This window comes from Dendrobates tinctorius, unplaced genomic scaffold, assembly GCF_039654945.1.
Source record: "Dendrobates tinctorius isolate UK_male_01 unplaced genomic scaffold, ASM3965494v1 ptg000022l, whole genome shotgun sequence".
Classification (NCBI taxonomy): Eukaryota; Metazoa; Chordata; class Amphibia; order Anura; family Dendrobatidae; genus Dendrobates; species Dendrobates tinctorius.
The window spans coordinates 49,015,934-49,039,632 of NW_027361690.1; the positions used below are offsets into that span (position 1 = coordinate 49,015,934).

General features: G+C 44.6%; 1 protein-coding gene across 2 annotated transcripts in view; it reads right to left on the minus strand.

Moving 5' to 3' along the window:
* Positions 1-23,699, minus strand: part of RHCG (Rh family C glycoprotein) — a 363,392-nt gene that overhangs the window by 191,315 nt on the left and 148,378 nt on the right. For both annotated transcript variants that reach the window (XM_073568698.1, XM_073568697.1), the window contains exon 2: positions 21,589-21,775. In XM_073568698.1, coding sequence (XP_073424799.1) covers positions 21,589-21,775 — 187 coding nt within the window. The remainder of the gene's footprint in view (positions 1-21,588; positions 21,776-23,699) is intronic.

Sequence of the window (23,699 nt, forward strand, 5' to 3'; positions counted from 1 at the left end):
ACGGGCACTGGCACAGGGTCCCTCATAGTGCAATCAAGTGTCTCTGACGGTGGTGGTGCACACCCGCCGTCAGACACACCGCTGTACTATGAGGGGCCCAGTGCCAGTACCGACGCCCACGAGTGGGCCCCCCTTGCTTGGGCAGGGCCCCAGCATTTGCAATCTTTACCTCTCCCTGCTCCTCCGCTGTGTAATCTGGGCCGTCAAATCCATACTGTGCCTGACACCGTCTGAGCCTGCCTCCTGAGACATATATTTTGAATGTGTACACTATCCATACATGTTATCCGGGGATACGGTACCCTTTCTAACCTTTGTGCAATCACGTGCAATCCATACTGTGCCTGACACCGTCTGAGCCTGCCTCCTGAGACATATATTTTGAATGTGTACGCTATCCATACATGTTATCCGGGGAAACGGTACCCTTTCTAACTTTTGTGCAATCACGTGCAATCCATACTGGGCCTAACACCGTCTGAGCCTGCCTCCTGAGACATATATTTTGAATGTGTACGCTATCCATACATGTTATCCGGGGAAACGGTACCCTTTCTAACCTTTGTGCAATCACGTGCAATCCATACTGGGCCTAACACCGTCTGAGCCTGCCTCCTGATGTATAGACATATATTTTGAATGTGTACGCTATCCATACATGTTATCCGGGGATACGGTACCCTTTCTAACCTTTGTGCAATCACGTGCAATCCATACTGGGCCTAACACCATCTGAGCCTGCCTCCTGAGACATATATTTTGAATGTGTACGCTATCCATACATGTTATCCAGGGATACGGTACCCTTTCTAACCTTTGTGCAATCACGTGCAATCCATACTGGGCCTAACACCGTCTGAGCCTGCCTCCTGAGACATATATTTTGAATGTGTACGCTATCCATACATGTTATCCAGGGATACCGTACCCTTTCTAACCTTTGTGCAATCACGTGCAATCCATACTGGGCCTAACACCATCTGAGCCTGCCTCCTGAGACATATATTTTGAATGTGTACGCTATCCATACATGTTATCCGGGGATACGGTACCCTTTCTAACCTTTGTGCAATCACGTGCACTCCATACTGGGCCTAACACCGTCTGAGCCTGCCTCCTGAGACATATATTTTGAATGTGTACGCTATCCATACATGTTATCTGGGGATACGGTACCCTTTCTAACCTTTGTGCAATCACGTGCAATCCATACTGGGCCTAACACCGTCTGAGCCTGCCTCCTGATACATATATTTTGAATGTGTACGCTATCCATACATGTTATCCAGGGATACGGTACCCTTTCTAACCTTTGTGCAATCACGTGCAATCCATACTGGGCCTAACACCGTCTGAGCCTGCCTCCTGAGACATATATTTTGAATGTGTACGCTATCCATACATGTTATCCGGGGATACGGTACCCTTTCTAACCTTTGTGCAATCACGTGCAATCCATACTGTGCCTGACACCGTCTGAGCCTGCCTCCTGAGACATATATTTTGAATGTGTACGCTATCCATACATGTTATCCAGGGATACGGTACCCTTTCTAACCTTTGTGCAATCACGTGCAATCCATACTGGGCCTAACACCGTCTGAGCCTGCCTCCTGAGACATATATTTTGAATGTGTACGCTATCCATACATGTTATCCGGGGATACGGTACCCTTTCTAACCTTTGTGCAATCACGTGCAATCCATATTGGGCCTAACACCGTCTGAGCCTGCCTCCTGAGACATATATTTTGAATGTGTACGCTATCCATACATGTTATCCGGGGATACGGTACCCTTTCTAACCTTTGTGCAATCACGTGCAATCCATACTGTGCCTGACACCGTCTGAGCCTGCCTCCTGAGACATATATTTTGAATGTGTACGCTATCCATACATGTTATCCGGGGATACGGTACCCTTTCTAACCTTTGTGCAATCACGTGCAATCCATACTGGGCCTGACACCGTCTGAGCCTGCCTCCTGAGACATATATTTTGAATGTGTACGCTATCCATACATGTTATCCAGGGATACGGTACCCTTTCTAACCTTTGTGCAATCACGTGCAATCCATACTGGGCGTGAGAACGGCTGGCGAGCTGTTAAGCAAGCTACAGCACCTGTCCAGACAAGTACAGGGATTCCCTAGCGAGGAGACTTATTTGATTGTTTTCAATGTTGGGACAGCAATTTTTGGGGAGCACTATACTCTGGAGAATGATAGATGGGGCCCACCATACACTGGAACATTCCAAAGGTGGACATCAGACACTGGAGCAGCATTTACAGGGCCCATTATACACTAGAGCATTAGAAATGGGGCCCATTATGTTTGGAGCATTATTTGGGCCCATAAGACAGTGGAGCTTCATCCATGGGGACCAACATATACTGTAGCATTATGTGGAGCTCATCATATACTGTTTCAAACATTATATGGGACCAATGATTCTGTATGGAGAAATAGATGGGCCTCGTCATGAGATGTAAAAAGTGAGGTATTTTTCATTGTACTATACCGCTATTTATCTCCCGTATCGGAGCATGATGAGTTGTGGTATGTGTTAAAGGGGCGCTCTTTCGCCCAGGGCACATGAAAACCTGCAGCCAGCCCTCCTCCCCCCACAACTTTAGCCAAATAACCCCCATTTTTCAGTGCGTAAATTGTATTATGAAGTTAATTAAGGTTGACAAGCTTAAGTAAGAAGAATTGATGCTTTTGGCATTCAAATGGGCACTGTAGGTGTGTTTCCTGTCCTCCTCTCACTGCCGACTTTTATTCCCCATTGACTTACATTGGGTTTCGTGTTTCGGGACGACCCCGACTTTTCCCTATAATCGGACGATCTTGCTCGACCCGACTTTTGGAAAAGTCGGGTTTCACGAAACGAAACGCGACCCTAAAAAACCAAAAGTCGCTCAACTCTAGTTTTGAATAATAGTTAATGCAATATATACAGTTGTGCTCATAAGTTTACATACCCCGGCAGAATTTTTGCTTTCTTGACCTTTTTCAGAGAATATGAAACTTTTTCTCCACTCATGGTAAGTGGTTGGGTGAAACCATTTATAGTCAAACTACTGTGTTTTCTCTTTTTAAATCATAATGACAACCCAAAACATCCAAATGACCCTGATCAAAAGGTTACGTACCCTGGTGATTTTAGCCTGATAACATGCACAGAAGTTGACACAAATGGGTTTGAATGGCCACTAAAGGTAACATCCTCACCTGTGACCTGTTTGCTTCTAATCAGTGTGTGTGCATAAAAGCTAAATGAGTTTCTGGGATCCAGACAGACTCTTGCATCTTTCATCCAGCCACTGACGGTTCTGGATTGTGAGTCATGGGGAAAGCAAAGGAATTGTCAACAGGGCTACGGGAAAAGGTAGTTGAACTGTATAAAAAAGGAAAGGGATACAAAAAGATATACAAGGAATTGATAAAGCCAGTCAGCAGTGTTCAAACTGTCATTAACAATGGAAAATCAGGGGCTCTGTGAAAACAAAACCACGGTCAGGTAGACCAACAAAATGTTGTCCACAACTGCAAGGAAAATTGTTCGGGATACAAAGAAAGACCAACAAATAACATCAGCTGAAATACAGAACTCTCTTAAAACTAGTGGTGTGGCTGATTCAAGATGCACAGTAAGGAGGCAGTTGAAGAAAAATGGGCTGCATGGTCGAGTTGCCTGAAGAAAGCCATTACTGTGCAAATGCCACAATATGCAAAACAGCACAGACACAAGCCTCAAAACTTCTGGAACAAGGTAATTTTGAGTGATGAGACCAAAACTGAACTTTTTGGCCACAACCATAAACATTACATTTGGAGAGAGGTCAAGACGGCCTATGATGAAAGGAACACCATTCCTACTGTAAAGCACGGAGATGGATTGCTGATGTTTTGAAGATGTGTGAGCCACAAAGGCACAGGAAACTTGGTCAAAGTTTAAGGAAAGATAAATGTAGCACGTTATCAGCAAATACTGAAGGGAAATTTGCACTCATCAGCCCGAAAGCTGTGCATGGGACGTACTTGGACGTTCCAGCATGACAATGTTCTAAAACACAAGGCCAAGTCGACCTGTGATTGACGACAGCAGAACAAAGTGAAGGTTCTGGAGTGACCATCTCAGTCTCCTGACCTCAAAATCATTGAGCTACTCTGGGGAGATCTCAAGCGTGCAGTTCATGCTAGACAGCCCAGGAATTTACAGGAACTGGAGGCTTTTTGCCAAGAAGAGTGGGCAGTTTTACCATCTGAGAAAATAAAAAAACCTCATCCACAACCACCACAAAAGACTTCAAGCTGTCATTGATGTTAGAAGGGGCAATACACGGTATTAAAAAATGGGGTATGTAAACTTTTGATCAGGATCATTTGGATGTTTTGGGTTGTCATTATGATTTAAAAAGAGAAAACACAATAATTTGACAATAAATGGCTTCACTCAACCACTAACCATGAGTGGAGAAAAAGTTTTGATGTTGTCATTCATAGTCTCTGAAAAAAGGCCAAGAAAGCAAAAAATCTGCAGGGGTATGTAAACTTTTGAGCACAACTGTACAATAATAAGTATTATTCCATCAATTACATATACATTTAAACAGGTTTAGGGAATACAAATTCTTGTGGTGCTTCTTTTAATCCCCACTCCCTGTGGATCTGACGCCAGAGAGTGTCCTGACTCAGTGGTTGGCTTGTGGTATCAAATACTAAGTATGAACCCCCCTCTGGACTCATAAATCAAGAATGCGGAGAAGGTAAAATCATTACATTACAAATTATGCTGATTCTGATCTTCAGTTGTTGAAGGTATTTGTTTGTGATTCGTTTTTCCTCAAAAAATGGAATATACAGACAATAGAAGGGATGTCTCTATTTAATAAACTTTGCTCAAATTATAATGGGACATCTGCTGATTTAGAAATCTCTGCTGAGCTTAGGCTGGTTTCACATTTGCGTTTTTTTTCGCGGTATTTTAGCTCTAAATAGCGCATGCGTTTTTTTTTCCTATACTTTGCATGGGATGCGCTTATGTGCGCATACACATGCGTTTGTACGCATTTTACCGCGCATATGTTTTTTTGCGGTATGCGCTCGGGCGCACAAAATGCAACCTGTTGCATTTTTTGGTGCGTCCGACTTGCCTCAAAAAAACGCATGCACGCGCAATGCGTTTTTTTACAGCAAGACACCCATTATAGTCTATGGGTGCGCATATGTGCGCATTGGCATGCTTATGTATGCGTTTTTTTGTACATGCGTTTTTTTTTGTTAACCATGGAATTTAGGGGTTTGGGTTAGAGTTAGGGTTAGTTAAGGGGGTTTAGGGTTAGGGTTAGGGTTAGGTTTAGGGTCAGGGTTAGGGTTAGTTAGGGTTTAGGGTTTGGGTTAGGGTTAAGTATGGTTTGGTTAAGGGTTAGGGTCAGGGTTAGGGTTAGGGTTAGGGTTAGGGTTAGGTTTAGGGTCAGGGTTAGGGTTAGTTAGGGTTTAGGGTTAAGTATGGTTTGGTTAAGGGTTAGGGTCAGGGTTAGGGTTAGGGTCAGGGTTAGGGTTAGGGTCAGGGTTAGGTTTAGGGTCAGGGTTAGGGTTAGTTAGGGTTTAGGGTTTGGGTTAGGGTTAAGTATGGTTTGGTTAAGGGTTAGGGTCAGGGTTAGGGTTAGGGTCAGGGTTAGGGTTAGGGTTAGGGTTAGGGTTAGTTAGGGTTTAGGGTTTGGGTTAGGGTTAAGTATGGTTTGGTTAAGGGTTAGGGTCAGGGTTAGGGTTAGGGTCAGGGTTAGGGTCAGGGTTAGGGTTAGGTTAGGTTTAGGGTCAGGGTTAGGGTTAGTTAGGGTTTAGGGTTTGGGTTAGGGTTAAGTATGGTTTGGTTAAGGGTTAGGGTCAGGGTTAGGGTTAGGGTTAGGGTTAGGGTCAGGGTTAGGGTTAGGGTCAGGGTTAGGGTTAGGGTTAGGTTAGGTTTAGGGTCAGGGTTAGGGTTAGTTAGGGTTTAGGGTTTGGGTTAGGGTTAAGTATGGTTTGGTTAAGGGTTAGGGTCAGGGTCAGGGTTAGGGTTAGGGTCAGGGTTAGGGTTAGGGTCAGGGTTAGGTTAGGTTTAGGGTCAGGGTTAGGGTTAGTTAGGGTTTAGGGTTTGGGTTAGGGTTAAGTATGGTTTGGTTAAGGGTTAGGGTCAGGGTTAGGGTTAGGGTTAGGGTTAGGGTCAGGGTTAGGGTTAAGGTTAGGTTAGGGTTAGTTAGGGTTTAGGGTTTGGGTTAGGGTTAAGTATGGTTTGGTTAAGGGTTAGGGTCAGGGTTAGGGCTAGGGTTAGGGTCAGGGTTAGGGTTAGGTTAGGTTTAGGGTCAGGGTTAGGGTTAGTTAGGGTTTAGGGTTTGGGTTAGGGTTAAGTATGGTTTGGGTAAGGGTTAGGGTCAGGGTTGGGGTTAGGGTTAGGGTCAGGGTTAGGGTTAGTTAGGGTTTAGGGTTTGGTTTTGGGTTAAGTATGGTTTGGTTAAGGGTTAGGGTCAGAGTTAGGGTTAGGGTTAGGGTCAGGGTTAGGGTTAGGGTTAGGTTAGGTTTAGGGTCAAGGTTAGGGTTAGTTAGGGTTTAGGGTTTGGGTTAGGGTTAAGTATGGTTTGGTTAAGGGTTAGGGTCAGGGTTAGGGTTAGGGTTAGGTTAGGTTTAGGGTCAGGGTTAGGGTTAGTTAGGGTTTAGGGTTTGGGTTAGGGTTAAGTATGGTTTGGGTAAGGGTTAGGGTCAGGGTTAGGGTTAGGGTTAGGGTCAGGGTTAGGGTCAGGGTTAGGGTTAGTAAAGTCATGGTTTGGGTTAGTGTGAGGGGCCACCTAATGTTGGAAAAAACGCAAACGCGGTAAAAACGCACTAAAAACGCATACAAACGCATAAAAACGCTGCGTTTTTTTCATGCATGCTCATAAAAATGCTTGAAAAAAACGCAGCAGTTGTATGCTTTTGTATGCGTTTTTTCAATGCGTTTTTTGCGGGAAAACGCGCTGCAAAAAAAGCAAGTGTGAAACCAGCCTTAGCTATTGACTGCAGCTGTTTCAACGTGATGTCACTGCTCCAGCTGAACTACAGTCAGGGCCAGACTGGCCATCTGGCAATTCTGACAAATGCCAGAAGGGCCTGACTGGTTGTGGGCTGCCTTGTCTGCTACATTGTTAACAGAATCTGTGTTCTCAAAGCATCCATACCGTTAAGAGTTTTGACGGAGGACAAAGTCGTTGACTCCATCACTTACTGCAGCAGTCACGGGTATCATTAGAAATATTGGTCTTGTAGTAAATCTTGCTTTCCACCATCCAGGGTAATATTAGTAATATATCCTATCTAGTGATTGTGGACTGGGACAGCATGGGCCTGTGTGATTTCAAATGCCAGGGCTGAATTTCAGCCCCAGTCCGTACCTGACTACAGTAAAGGGCAACGGTGGAGGTCAGCTCTGGATCTTGAGAGGGTAAATTAAGCTCAATTTGTTTTTTTTAAATGTAACTGCGCCTATGGGCAAAAGTTTGATAAAAAAGGGACAACCTTTTTTTGTTTAAAGGGACAATATATTTTTTCTTTAATTGGGTGGGGGCTTTTTGACAACTTTTGATTTCCTTCTATACACAATAAACTAACAGCATGCAACAACTGTTGCAACCTCAAGTTCCTCCATGACGTAAAATGATTACAAGTAGTCACTCTGCTCTGAAAAGGTAGTTAGATACAAGTTTCGGGTAAAAATCTGAATCTGCCTCAGATGCAGGAAAGCCTAAATGTAATTTTGATACATCACAAATAGCATTACCCGATAAGGAAATGGACACACTACCCAAGTTACCCTTTGAAGAAACAAGTGTTGTAATGTGTTATGTGAATTGTGACTTGTGTTAGCAATGTTGATAATGTGTGTTGTTTGTTTATAGGAACAGTGATAGTTGACGGTTGTGACTAGCCAAGACCATGAGGTGAAAGAGACAGTTTCCTGACAGAATAGCAAAAATGGCCAAGTGGTGACAGAGAAAAGACCTACGGTTTAGTGTGAGCAGTGCCGCATGACGTGGGTATCCTTGCAGAGAGAGGAGATGGATACAGAGGATAGCAAGATCCTGCACAGAGAAGCAGAAGAGAGGTGTTTGAAGGAACAGAGTGATCAGAGATGGGTCCTGGTTCAGGACGCTTAGCAGTAAGGCCTACAAATTATAATTCAGAGAAGTAACGGAGCTAAATGGGACAGGGTACATAAGAGAAGGAGTTCCGGAGCGTCAGACACAGAAGAGTTAAGTACTGGAATAATGGCAAAAGTTGATCCCCTAAGGGGAAAAGGATGCGGGACAGCAGGTTGAACATAGGACTTTTACAAACTAGACTGTAGTACTGAGCTGTGGTGCAGTCAAGAGGAAAGGTAAAGATAGAGGACAAGAGAGAGAAGAGAAAGGAGTCTGAGCGTAGAAAATGTTCAGTATTTTGAAAGAAATGTTCATCAATATATGTGCCCACTATCAACTTTATATATTCCCTACCAAGTTCCCTTTTAGTAAAAAACAAGTTTTCGAATGGTTGTCTCGCTCATTGAACTGTAAAACATCTGGTCATGGCAAACCAATGTCACCGGTTTCAGGCTGTCTGCAAGTGAAGTAGCGCCTCCACAGAACAAATCAATAAACCCAGCCAGAAACCCCCACAATCATATCAAGTGCCGGGGTGTAAGAAATGAGTACCTCGCACGACATTACAGCCCAATAGAAATCTAATTTCTGCTTCATTTTATCAGTCCCTCTGAACTTATAGCGGCATGATCAAGTGTATATAATTGGCATCACAATTGATCAAATGGAAACCAAGAATCAAAGTATAATCTAGCATTCATACTTCGTGTTTATACAAAACATATCACATACCTGGCTCTGTGTTCAGCCTGCTGAAAATAATTAACTGAATGTTATGAAAACTGAGTTTACACTCTAGACATCAATGTCAAAAAGGCATGAATTATAAAAATGTTTCTGTTTCTGTAAAACAATCCAGGTTAAACTAAGAATTCTTGTTAAAGTTATTGATTAATCCAGGCGACCCCTGCAGACAGATCACATTGTTTTTGTATCACACATTGTGCAATGCCAGCAAAGTTTATTATTGTTTACACTATTTAGAAAGTGTAATGTGCAATTAGGCAATTATTGGAATGGGTTTAGCTCTTGTGTAGACAACACCATAAAGTCCTGAGAAATTCCTGAACACTAGGACCAGAGAGAAATTTCTGAATTGCGCTTAGAGTTGCTTTATACTGGAGAAATCATTTTATTTTTTTACTGCTTTTGGAGAGTTCCTATAAGTGACTTTGTTAATTTAGAATCCCAATTCCAAAACGGTGAGAAAGAGAACAAGCATGCAATGAGGAAAAAAGGAAATCTCTTACAGCCATATTTCATTCACAACAGAACATAGAACACAGATCAGAAGATGAACGCTGAGACATTTTTCCTCTTCATTTGAAAAAATTAACTCATTTAGTACCATATTATGAAACGCACAGGACATAAAGATGCACAACAAATTTTGAGGATAAGAGTCGGAATTTTTTTTATAAAGTGGGGGTCTGTCTTGTAGTCCAAATTTATGGTACCGGGGGGGGTGGTGGCGGCGGTAGAGCGGATTCACATGAGGCAAGTCCCTGCTGCCGGAAGCCAGCGGTGGCAGGAGTGGAATAGGGCTGCAGGCCGAGGCTGAGAGGAGAAGCTGTCCTGGAAATGTGATGCTGCGGGCCCAGGGCTTCAATAAAATGTTGACGGTAAGGCAGGAGCCGAGTTACCACTTTGTCCATTGATTTATCAGCGGTGGGCTTCAGGAATATGGCCACCGGAGGCGGCGCATGCGCAGATTGAGATCTTGGTTCGTCATCAAGCTGAGATTTCAATCTGCGCATGCTTTGCCTTCAGCAGCCCAATTTCCTGAAGCCCACCACAGGGAAATCAATGCACAAAGCGGGGACTCCACTCCTGCCTCACCACCAACATTTTATTAAAGCGTAGGGCCGGCAGCCTTGTGTGCCGGGACAACCCTGACTCACAGCCCAGGGCCTACAGCGTCACCCCACTCCTGCTGCTGCTGGCTTCCTTCAGCATTGACCTTACCTTCTGTGACCCTGCTCCACCTCCACTGCTCCCCCAGTAAGCTACATTTGGACCATAAGATGCACCCTCATTTTCCTCCCAAATTTGGGAGGAAGAAAGTGCGTCTTATATTCCAAAAATATGGTAAATGATGGCAGTAATATATCTAAAAAAAAATTGGAACATGGCCATGTCTACCATTGTATAGCATCCCTTCTTTTTACAGCAGTCTGTAAACGTCTGGGAGGTGATGAGACTAGTGATGAGCGAAGTACACTCGTTGCTCGGGTTTATTCTGGGCAATAAAAATGAAAAAAGCATATATAGAATGGGAGGAATAGGGCTAAGTGACAGCACATGTGAAAAAGACTTGGGTATACTAATAGATCACAGACTGAATATGAGTCAACAGTGTGATGCAGCAGCAAAAAAGGCAAATGCAATTCTAGGATGTATTAACAGAAGCATACAGTCTAGATCACGTGAAGTCATTATTTCCCTCTACTCCTCTTTGGTCAGACCTCATCTGGAATATTGTGTCCAGTTTTGGGCACCACATTTTAAAAAAGACATCAACAAACTGGAGCAAGTTCAGAAAAGAGCGACCAGAATGGTGACCGGTCTGCAAACGCTGTCTTATGAGGAAAGGTTGCAGGATTTGGGAATGTTTAGTTTGCAAAAGAGAAGACTGAGAGGAGACTTAATAGCTGTCTACAAATATCTAAAGGGCTGTCACATTGTAGAAGGATCAACTTTATTCTCATTTGCACAAGGAAAGACTAGAAGCAATGGGATGAAACTGAATGGGAGGAGACACAGATTAGATATTAGAAAAAACTTTTTGACAGTTAGAGTGATCAATGAGTGGAACAGGCTGCCACGAGAAGTGGTGAGTTCTCCTTCAATGGAAGTCTTCAAACAGAGGCTGGACAGACATCTGACTGGGATGATTTAGCGAATCCTGCTTTGAGCAGGGGGTTGGACCAGATGGCCCAGGAGGTCCCTTCCAACTCTACCATTCTATGATTCTATGATTCTATGATTCTATGATTATGCTCTCTTGCACGTTTCTAGGCTAGTCCCAAGGTTCTTCCTTGGCCCGGCTCTGGGTTTCGGCCTACGTTCCGCTGCTAGCTCTGTTCTTGCTCTGACCTGATTCCGTGTTTCTGCCTATGCTTCCGTTCCTGGTTCTGTACTCTGCTTAAGCCCTGTCTTGTTTCTCGTCTTGTCTTCCCTTGCTCTGTTTCTTCCTATGCTCCTTGCATTCGCCTAGCCTTCCTAGCCTCCTGTTTGTGCCTCAGCCGTGCCTGCCCTAGCCGTGCCCGCCTGCTTGTGCCTCAGCCGTGCTCGTCGGTCAGTGACAGCTGTGTCGCCTGCCATGCCTCAGTCGGGTTCGCTGGAGTCTTGCCCGTCTGTCAGTGCCGCAGCCCGATCAGCTAGCCAGTGCCCCAGCCGTGCCCTCTGTGCTCCCTTGCACTTCACACTGTTTCCGCACTGTGCTCTGCATGCTCTCTAAAGCACGCGCAGGCCCTTGCCTGCCCATGGCATACCTCCCCGTGCTTCTGTAAAAGTACGCGCAGGCTTTGCCATGTCCCCTGTCGTGCCCTCCTGCACGCACAGGTCCTAACCCAGTCCTTGAACCCTGACCCTGGCGTGCCTCTCTGCACGCGCAGGACTCTGCCTCGCTGACCCTGGTGTGCCCCTTTGCACGCGCAGGACTGTCTAGTATCTTGTGCCTTAGCATGTCTCTACACACGCACTCTGTCTTGTACCTTGTGCCTTGGCGTGTTTCTACACACGCACTCTGTCTTGTGCCTTGGCGTGTCTCTACACACGCAGCCTGTCTCGTTTTGTGAACCCTGGCGTGTCCCCTACACACGCACCTAGCCTTGAACCCTGGCGTGTCCCCTACACACGCACCTAGCCTTGCACCTAGCCTTGGACCTTGGCGTGTTCCCTAACACGCACCATGCCTGGATATCTGACGTGCCTCCTTGCCTGAAACCTGGTTTGCCTGCCGGATGCCCGGAACCTGCCGATCGCTGCCAGAGATCGCAAGCTGGATGACTGCGGCATGATGTCCGGAGCTGATGTCCGCAGCCTGATGCCTTGATCATGTCGATCGTTGCCAGCGGTCCGGAGTCCGATGCCATTGTGCCTTTACCTGTACCCAGGTGTGCCACCTGGCACGTACCATGCTATGGACCTTGGTGTGCCCACGCACGCACTTTGCATGTTTTGCTTGTTCTCACGTTTTTACACTGCATGTGATTCTGAAGTTATCCTAATGAAGATACCTTGCACCTACGTCTTGTCTTGTCTTGCTTCTTGCTCGTCCTGTTGCCAGGCACTCAATAGTGTCCCCTGAGCCGGCCGTCTGGTCCCAGCAGTCATGGTGGCTCACCCCCTTGGTCTTGCCCCTGACACTCCCGGTACAGGGGGTGGGTTCTCACTAAGTCAGCTCGCCCTAGGTGGGTGGGTGCCACGGCCCAGCGGGTCCACTCTAAAAAGGAAACTGGACTCAGCAGAAGCTGAGTCCGTCACAAGGGGCTTAAGACCAAGCAGATACCTGGCAATCATGTGACCACTATGTCCAATAGAAGCATCATAGCCCTAATTGCCACTATGCAGCCTAAAGCAAGGAAGTCAGAAGCAGTGAAAAAATACTTTTGTCTGCTCCCCAGAATATTAGTGAACTGGAGGCCATTTCCTAAGAGAAATAGGTTAAGATTCCTCTGGAATGTTTCTAGAAGCTGATGTCTGGCTATGCATTACATTTATAGCAGGTCATAACACCCAAAGGTGCTTTACTAAGTGCTAAAGAAGATAGTCATGAAGGAAAGGAATAATTCTGTGACTGCAGTAGTCATTAAAAGTGGCATTTTGTGTTTACTTTGGATAAAGCACTTGCTATATTAGTTTTTTTAAGCTATTTACCTTACTTTTTGGACTATTGGACCACATTATTATATGACACAATCCCAGGTTTACACAGAAGAAAATAGAAAAGAAATTTTATCCTAATTGAAACTTCCCTGGTGGTGTAAAGAATTGAAGTGGTCAGAATCACTTACTGTATTTTAATGCACCAGGGAAGCAAGAAATCTATCTAGCAAGAAAGACTGAGTTCCATTAAAAATTTTTTTTAACCATAACATCAAAGTAAGAGTAATAATTTTAATTTCATTTACAAAACCTTAATGATTTTTAAGGACAGCACCAAGTCTTCTAGACATGGAATTACAAGTTGGCGACATATTGCAATATCTATCTTTTTCTATCATTCATGAACGACCTCTTTTAGAGCCTGAAAGCTGGATGGAGAGTGATGCTCAATTTGTTTCTTCAGAATTCTCCTTAAGTGTTCAGTTGGGCTTAGATCAGGAGACATTTGACCACTGAATCACTTTCACCCTGTTCTTATTCAGAAATGCAACAGATGTATGGTTTGGGTCACTGTCATATTAGAAAAGTGCATATCTACCAAGAATACGGAGTAATGCTAGCATCTTCTCTTTCAATATAGAGCAGTACATATGTGAGTATCATCAATGGAATGTAGCTCCCCGACAACAGCAATACACATGCAGATAAGGATGCTCTCACCATCTTGATTCTGTCACCATCATTATTGACTGTAGGACTATGTGTTGTCCTTTAAAATCATGGTGATCATACAAAATGATAGTCATTTTTGATGTGGGGTATATTCATTTTTGCGTTAACCCTAATTTGAGTAAAACTGAAGATTTTGTATTGAAAGTTATATTAGTTTTAATCTTAAATTCACATGATGTGTTAAAAAATGAAACTCTATGAAACGAGGTCTTGTTGAAATTTTGGAAATTGTTCTTGTGTTCAGTGAGATATTAATTAAAATCTTACTATTCAAGAGGGGTGTCAAATTTATGCAGAGCAGTGTACATAACACTGTTGCATACACAGTAAATGAAAACTCAGCTCTGTAGAATATACACATAGCTCTGCTACATGCAGACACGAATAGATGCTGCATACATATACTGCTTTGCTACATACACACACAGCTCTCCTACATACAGACACAGTTCTGCTATGCATACAGCTCTTCTACATGCACACACACACAACTCTGCTACATTACTGTAAAGGAGAAAGGCTCAAGGGATGCAGTGAAGAGCTGGAGGCAGCAAAGAGGTTAACAGGGTTTACTGAACAGGCAATTAACAAGTAATACTCCACTCAGGGAGGCATAACTAATACGGCAGTGATGGGAATTGCACAAAACACAATATTCAAGAATAAGAAACAGGGTAACTAATTGCTTGCAGCTCTTGCAGGGGAAAGGCTGGAAAATCTCCCGACGACATCACAAATCATAGACAAAGTCTCTGGCTCTGCTATGAAGGAAAGAGAGGCAATGTCTCCCGACAGTGCTGATGGATCCGATCCTGCTTGGCTTGAGTGCGCTGAAACGTGGAAACAGTCCTTTATGTGGATTCCTCAGGAATGGCACCAAACACGAGCTGTGTGTACGCTCAAGGACCGCGACAGCGTGTGGTTTTTTGGAGTAGTCTCTAGGCAGCTTATCTGTTACCACAGGCGGGTCAGGGCTGTCCACATGTACAGGGTCAGACGATAACTTCATAACATCAAAGTCAATCTTGCGGTCAGCACGCCGACAGATGAGTGGCGTGAAGTTGTCAGCTGGAGCACTGGAGAGGGAGTCAACCTTCTCTTGCCACTTTCCTGCCAAGTCTGACCCATTCCTGCGCTCAGCCCTCCTTATATTCCCCATGCCCCCTGCTGTTAAGCAAGAAGGTTCCTCCCCCTAGAAGACACCTCCCCCGACAACAGTTGTGACAATCCCAATAGTTCTGGCCTTAAAGGGCACAGGACACCGCTGACTCTGTCTTGGCTCATCTTTCACCCCCCTCTCTTTTCACTTGCCATTCTACGGGTGAGGCATCCTGAGCATTGCTAGAGAGTTTTTTTGACTGTTTTAGCGGTTTGCCATCACATAAACTGATTTTGGTTGTACCGATTGGGGGGTTGCCCAGCGGTTGCGCTTTCAGAGCGATGTAGATTGGAAGGAATAGTGGAGTCTTCCAGCGGAGGAAAAGTTGAATCTGCACCTGCTGTGATGTTTTCTTTCGGGTTCTCAGGGCTCTGATCCACATACGATTTTTCACATGGTGGTTCAGAACTTTCTTCCTCTTCATCCTCCATGGCCATGGAAGGCACCTCTTTGGGACCCTCAGGGGTTTCTTCCTTTTGTATGAGGTCCTCTTAGAGGCATCGCCGGTGCATACTCCTGTGGACCACTCTGGTGGGCGCATTCTCTTCCCTTTCTGGATAAATCTCGTATAAAGGCCCTTCCGCACTGACCCGACACTTTACTCTGCATGGCCTACTCTCCCACCGATTCTCCAGCTTGTCTCGTGGACGTTTCTTCTGCACCAACACTCGATCCCCAACCTGAAGGTCTGTCAGATTCACAGAATGTACCAGCACCGTCCCTTCTGGTACCATGGCCAGCGTTTGAGCCACCAAGAGTCCTGCAGGCAGTTGCTCCACTACCGAGGGTTCAAATTGGACTTCCACTCCCCTCCAGCGGGGCATGTGCTCGGACAGGCAGGGTTGGTACAGTCTGTCCTGGTGGTAAGGTGAGTTGAGTGGAGGCAGGCACAAACACTTTCCCTAACGTTTTTAGAGACTTCCTGCACCCGAGCCGTACAAATTAATTGTTGGAACACCCGCCGCTGGGGGTGTGTGGATTCCACTGGTTTACAAACACGTGTGAGGGCTCATCACTCGGCAGTTTTTCAAATTCTTTCAGGATATTCATCCCCAGCATAACGATATGACCATAGCCAGTCTTCCCTGGGGTCAGCATGATACCCCTCCGTCCAAGATTCTTCCCACACAAGGAGACCTGCATTCATACCACCCCGGATACAGGGATGGGCAGGTGATTTGCCGCCGTCAGCTTTACTACCGAGCCCCACTCAGGCCTGAGAGTCTCTGGAAAGTGCCAACAGAAATATGCTTCCGGCATCCTGGTCACTTGACACCCGGTATCCACCAGGCAATGCATGGCCCGGCCATTGAACTCAGCCCAGACCAGCAGGCATGTACTGTAGACACCAGATTCGTGGGACTTTCACTACTCCTTCCTTTCCATTCTGGCTCCTGGCAACGTCCCCCAGGCTCGGAGCCCTCTAGTTTATCTGGCGGCATGGCCGGGGGCCTGCCCGTCATGGACATTTTGTAGCCATATGTCCTATCTCTCCGCAGTTGTAGCAAGCGAAAGACATCGGTCGATGGATCCTCCGGGCCTCGTTATGGACATTTGCAGCGCCTTGGCTTCCAGGCAGGGCACTGGCCGGCCTCAACTTTCTCTTTCATCTGAGCCAGCTCCATTTGAATGTTCAACAGTTCTTTTCTCATCTCTTCAACCTAGTGGGGTTCCACTACCGATCGTACTGCTGTTTCACCACTCTGGACCTTCCCTACCGGGACTGCCATCCCCTGTTCCTGTTCACGTGAGCGGACCTCTCTCAATATGTCAGCAAAAGTGATACGAGGGTCTCCCCACACCCGCTCCCTCAGGGTCTGCTTGGTCAGGGCATCCTGCAGGCCAGTCACCAGCAAGTCACGCGGCACGACGTCTGTCGGCCCTATCCCCATCCCGTCTTTTCTGACAATGGTGGTGTGTAATTCTTGTAGGGCATTCATATATTGCATAACTGTCTCCCCCTCTTTCTGCATATGGCTAAACAGGCGAGTCCTAAGTTCTCCTACGTCAGTGGGGTCCCCATGGGTTGCCTCCAGAATCTGAAGCACTTTAGCAAACGTGTCCTGGTCTCGGGGGGTATGCAGCATCATGGAGTCTTTAACCTCCCCATCTAATGCCATAATGGCCACCTCAGCCTTGATTGCGGGGGTCATAGGGTGCATTCTCATCGTACCCCTCATACATTCAGTCCAACTCCATAACATAGTATTAGACCCCGTAAATTTTGGCAAGTTACTCAACATGGCCCCCAGAGAGATGCTGGTTCTGGGCCCAGCTGCCTGTTCTACCGCCTCCGTGCTATTAGACTGCATCCTGCCGACTACGCCAAAAATGTAAAGGAGAAATGCTCAAGGGATACAGTGAAGTGCCAGAGGCAGAAAAGAGGTTAACAGAATTTACTGAACAGGCAATTAACAAGTAATACTTCACTCAGGGAGGCAAAACTAAAAGGGCAGCAACGGGAATTGCACAAAACACAATGTTCAAGAATAAGAAACAGGGTAACTTATCGCTTGCAGTTCTTGCAGGGGAAAGGCTGGAAAATCTCCCGATGGTGTCGCAAATCTTAGACAAAGTCTCTGGCTCTGCTATGAAGGAACGAGAGGCACTGTCTCCCGACTGTGCTGATGGATCCGGTCCTGCTTGGCTTGAGTGCGTTGCAACATGGAAACAGTCCTTTATGTGGATTCCTCAGGAATGGCACCAAACACGAGCTGTGTGCATGCTCAAGGACCGCTGCAGCGTGTGGCTTTTTGGAGTAATCTCTAGGCAGCTTATCTGTTACCACAGGCGGGTCAGGGCTGTCCACACTTACAGGGTCAGACGATAACTCAATAACATCAAAGTCAATCTTGCGGTCAGCACCCCGAGAAATGAGGGCCGTGGAGTTGTCAGCCGGAGCAGCGGAGAAGGAGTCAACCTTATCTTGCCTCTTTCCCGCCAAGTCTGACCCATTCCCACGCTCAGACCTCCTTATATTCCCCACGCCCCTGCTGTCCAGCGTGAAGGTTCCTCCACCCAGAAGACACCTCCCCCGGCAACAGTGGTGACAGTCCCGATAGTTCAGGCCTTAAAGGGCACCAGACACCGCTGACTCTGTTTTGGCTCATCTTCTTACATCAACATAACAGCTCAGCTACAACATACGCACATAACAGCTACATTAACTCACACAGCTCAGGTACATCAACACAAACACAACTCAGGTATATCATCATAACATACACAATTTTGTAGAAACCTATATTCTGTGTATACGCTAGCACATTTTGAAGTTCCTTACATGTATGTGACTGATCACATGACCGAAAGCTACTTTAGCTGGGCAGAGCCTGCAGCATCCATGTAGCTTTAGTGAAGTGCTGCTCCTGATAGCATCCTCTCCTGTCCTGCACAATTCAGAATGATCAGTGTTGTGCAAGAAGAGAAAGAGCAGTTTGTCATCTAGAAAGGAGGATGTTCTGTCAGCTTTCGCCTCGATTAGGAAGATGGTTCTAGACTATAAGGCGCAAGCACTTTTAAGTAAGATTTTTTTCTAGCTAAAAAGTTTGTTTTATGGGTCAAAACAGACAGAAAATTGCTATTTTTTATCAATGCAAACAGCAGAAAATTTGCAAATTTTACTAATAAACAATTTTCAATGGAGTTGAATCATTGTGACTGCAACTTTTTTAATAAATATACTAATATACTTTCACCAATCATGTATTAAGGATTGCTATGCTGTCACATTTGTACAGACCCTAACATTAATCAGACTCCTGATCAAATATGTTAAGTCAGACACCAAACCAAAACATTAAATTACCTTATATACTCGTGAATAAGCCAAGATTTTCATCATATTTTTTTGTGCTGAAAACGCCCCCCTCGGCATATACACCAGTCATTGTCCAGAAAGCCGGCGGGGAGGGGGAACCAGAGGAGCGGCGGAGCAGCAGCAGGAGCCAGCGGCTGTGGCACGGCTGTCGCTGCATCTCGATCCCTGCATCTCTGTCCTGGCGCTGGCAGCTATTCCTCTGTGCTGAGTGGTCACATGGTACCGCTCATCAAGGCAATGAATATGCACGTGTCTCCACTCCCATAGGCGTGGAGCGCATATTCATTACCTTAATGAGCGGTACCACGTGACCGCTCAGCACAGAAGAGCTGCTGGCGCCGGGAAGGAGAAGCAGGGATGGCATGAGGAGAGTGAGTAGGATGAGGAGTGTGAGTCAGACATAAAATGATGGAACAGGGGGGGTGAGCCAGGCATACAAGGATGGCGGGTGAGCGATGCATATAACAAAGTGACGGGGGTGAGCCTTGCATACAAAGATGGAAGGAGGGTGAGCCATGCATACAAGGATGGGAGGGAGGTAAGCCATGCATACAACTTTGGGACGGGGGTGAGCCATGCATATAAGGATGGGAGGGGGGGTAAGCCATGCATACAACAATGGGACGGGGGTGAGCCATACATACAAGGATGGGAAGGGGGTGAGCCATGCATACAACATGGGGAGCCACACATACCAGGACAGGACAGGGAGAGCCACACATAGCAGGACAGAGATGAGGGGACAATGCATGCCCTGCTTATACTCGAGTCAATAAGCTTACCCAGTTTTCCGTGGCAAAATTACCCCAGCCTAGACGTTAACATTTATTAGACTCCAGATCAAACCCCTCCTAAATAAAGTCAGTCTCTAGACCAGACTCCAAAATAAAGTCAAACTTTATACTAGGCCTCTAAATAAAACCATACCCACATATGAGACTTGTAAATTAATCAAATCTCAAACCAACCAAAAAAAAAAAATCACACCTGTCCAAATTCACTCATCCCTAGTCCTCTTTAGCCTAAATTTCCCCTATTCATAGGCTTCTGATGCCAGCCAGTGCCACTGGACAGGTGACGCTGAGGCTGGGCGCCAGCGCTTTGGCATCTAAAGCAGCAGAAGAAGAGTATAGTAGAGACCACTGCTATTCTGTACTATTGAGTGCTTTGCTCCTCATTCATCATTCAGATTTAGGAAAGTGCATAGAGTTTTATTAGCACTTCTATCAGCTTAAGGAAGAGCCATTTATTTATCAGGGAATTCATCTGCTGGATAAGATGTTAAGCATCTCTAAGCTTTATTTTCATTAAAAATATACACCCCCATGTTAGTGTCCTATGCTGAAGCTTACCTCGCTTACTCCTTCTCCCAATCCTGTTTGGCACCAAGATTATAACTACAGAAGCCTTAAGATACGGGATAGGGCTACTATAGGCCTGACTTGTTTTGCCAGCACATCCCACATATGTTCAATTAGATTGAGATTAGGAGATTTTGGAGTCAACGCTTTGAATTCTTTGTCATGTTTTTTAAATCATTCCTAAATAATTTTCCACATGTTATCAGGCTAAAAGAGTACACTATCCGGGAATACTGTTGACACTTAGTGTTGCACTTGCTAAATAATGACATCCACATAATGGAAAAAAACATGGTCCTTAAAATCAGTCTACATTGTCCAATTACTTGCTAGTCCAGTTCTGATGTTACTGTATATGTCCATTGTACAGTAGGTGCTTTCAGATGTGGAGATTGCCTCATAGTCCACCATTGCTGGTCAAGTTGTGTTTTTCAGGAAGGTGTAAAACACCTGTGTAAACATGGACCAAGCTTGAACCGGATTACCTGGCCTAATGACAAGGTCTCTTTGCTTGAGCAAATGGCTTTACAAGTGCCAATAAAGCAGTTATCTCAGGTTGGCTGACCCAGTGCTCAGGACTGGTCTTCCAATCCGACCTCAGTCCATGCTTCACAGGTGTGTGAAATCGGGCTGAATAAAACATGTTGCATATGAATCCCGAAGCAGTATGGTAATGAGTTTTTGAATGGTTGAAATATTAAAGTGGTGGTTCAAAACTAACAAGAGAAATTGACAAGTTGCGGATTTCAGTTTACACTGAGTAACAAAAACACAAATAAGCGTGAGATTTTTCTAAATCCCATATACTTTGCTGGAATTGCAAAACACTATGTTTTTTTGAGCAGCAAAATTACACAATACCAAAAACTCATCCTGAGAACTTAACCTGCGTTTTGTTCTTGGATCTTTGCCTCCTTTAACTCCAGGGCATGTGTGCAACTGCAACATCTGTACACACTATAGTTATGCCCTTGGCTTTGCATATGATAAAACACCTATTTTATCATACAATAAATTATATTATTCATATAATTTTGACTAGTTACAAATCTTATACCTCAAAAGGTAAAAATTATCAATAATCCCTTTGCTTTTCTTACAAAAATGCTTGAAGGCGCACCTAAAATTTTGCCTTGTTTCTGGCATATCTAAGCACTCTGTAGAAGAATATGCAGGGGAGATCAGTAGTTTTAGCATAATAAAGTGTACAGGCCCATGCATGGAGGTAACAAGACAAGGAAAGTGCTGGCCTATTATGTAATTTCTTGTTTAGATTCACAATTTTCTAGCCATCACTGTATTTTTGTCAAACAAGGGTGCATAGAGGTAATTCAAAGATGAAAGGCAAAGAAGCGCCATGTTTTCATGTTTCAAGTAATTAGTGGATGTTTTTCCCATCACTAGAAAATGGGCTTTTTTGTAATCTTTTCCATGGAGACCCCAGGGATGTAGGAAACAATTTAAGTAGACATAACAGATTGAGTTTAGAAAAATTAAGAGAAAATAGGTCTTCACAGTCCTGATCACCTTGTTACGCTGACATGAATCTTGCCACCTTCAAATGTGTGCAACCATCCTTGCATCAGCAAAGCCCATTGTATTCCAAAGGCTGCAAGCAAGAAGTTGAACGCAACACTGCCAAAGCCATATTTCTTCAGGAAAGTCATAAGAAAGCCAAAGCCAACAAAGATCATGACATGGACATCCTGGAAACCTGCAAAGAAAGCAGAACAATATAAAATATTTTTCATATGTAAAGGTAGACATTATCTCATTAAGGTGAGATATCTTCAAGCATATATTAAGGTGGCTAAGATATTGATGACGTATTCTTAGGTTATCGGTGTCAGATCCGTGGTAGTCTGACACACAACACCCCTGTTTATCTGATGATTTCAGGCCCTATAGTTGCTTTAAGTTCACAGTGTATAGCACCAGGACACCACAGATCCAGATATGATCAGATCTTTTCTGGGCATCACATTTTAAAAAAGACATTGAAAACTCGAGTAAGTTCAGAGAAAAGCTTCCAGGATGGTGAGCAGACTGCAAAATATGTCCTACGAGGAACGGTTAAAGAATCTGGGAATGTTTAGCTTGCAAAAAAGAAGGCTAAGAGGAGACTTAATCTGAAGGGATGTCACAGTGTAGAGAGATCCTCCTTATTCTCAGTTGCACATGGAAACATGAAAAGCAATGGAATGAAACTGAAAGGAAGAAGATACAGATTAGATATTTAAAAAAAACATTTTGACAGTGAGGGTGATCGATGAATGCAATAGGCTGCCACGAGTAGTGGCAAGTTCTCCTCCAAAGGAAGTCTTCAAACAGAGGTTGGACAGACATCTGTCTGAGATGGTTTAGTAAGTCCTGCATTGAGCGGGGGGTTGGACACGATGACCGTGGAGAACCCTTCCAACTCTAACATTCTAGGATTCAATGATCATAAGGAATTGAGCTGCAATTCCCAAGAACCACCACAACATAATGGAAGGACGTGTAATTTTCTGGCTCCATGCACTGTGAATAGGTTTGAGCTGAGCAGTGGGGATACCCCTGTTTGACCCTTACCTATCTGATATTGATGACCTTTCTTAGGGATAAGTCATTCATATTTTAGTTGTTCATATGTGGATTATTTGTATATCAGATAAGGGGCAAGAACTGTATTTTTAGAGAGGCTATTACTGCTTTTACACATGTATATATAGTTCTGAACAATTTGGCTTTACAACTATATATATAATTTTGTTATTCAAGAATTTCATCAGATTGCGCATGCATATTTAGGTCATTGCATTAGGCCGAAAAGATTCAGTAAGGTGCTGAATCCACTGGAGAATGCTTTGTTTTCTAACTCCTAACCGAAATCCGCCATACATGTGCGGCACAAGTTGGTATCAGGTAAGCTTGCCCCATCCCCGGCAGGTATTGGCTGTTTGCTGGAGCCAGGACCTGCCTCTAACAATTAGGTGGCACAAAGTGCCGTCCATGATTGCTAACCTATTTAATACTGCAGTCAATCTCTGACAGCGGCATTAACAACAGGCGAGCAGGAAGAGGGGCACATCAATCTGTGGGACCATATGCACATTCGTGATGCGATCGCGGGTCGCCGATGGGTTGCCATGACAACAGGGGGTCTGTTGAAGACCTCCATGCTTGTCATTATGGAGCTTCCCTGAAATTCAGCCTGTGGCCATGCTTCACAGGAGACCGTGATTTTCACTATACACACAATGTTGTGGCATCGCCACATATAGTACAAGCAATCAGATGAGCGAAGGGTCAAGTCCACTAAGGAGACTTACAAATACAATAAAAAGTAAAAAAAAAAAAAGTTTTAAAAAATATGAAAAAATAAAAAACATAAAAGTTCAAATCACCCCCCATTTCCCCAACTAAAAATAAAGATAATAAAAAATACACAAGTGGTATCACCACAATCCAAAAAATACTATCTATCAAAATATAAAATTAATTAACCAGATCAGTAAACAGCATAAATGGAAAAAAATCAAGAACACCAAAATTACATTTTTTTGGTCCCTGCAATACCACAAAAATGCACTAACAAGTAATCAAAATGTCATAGCCATCTCAAAATGATATCAATAAAAACGTCATATAACCCTACA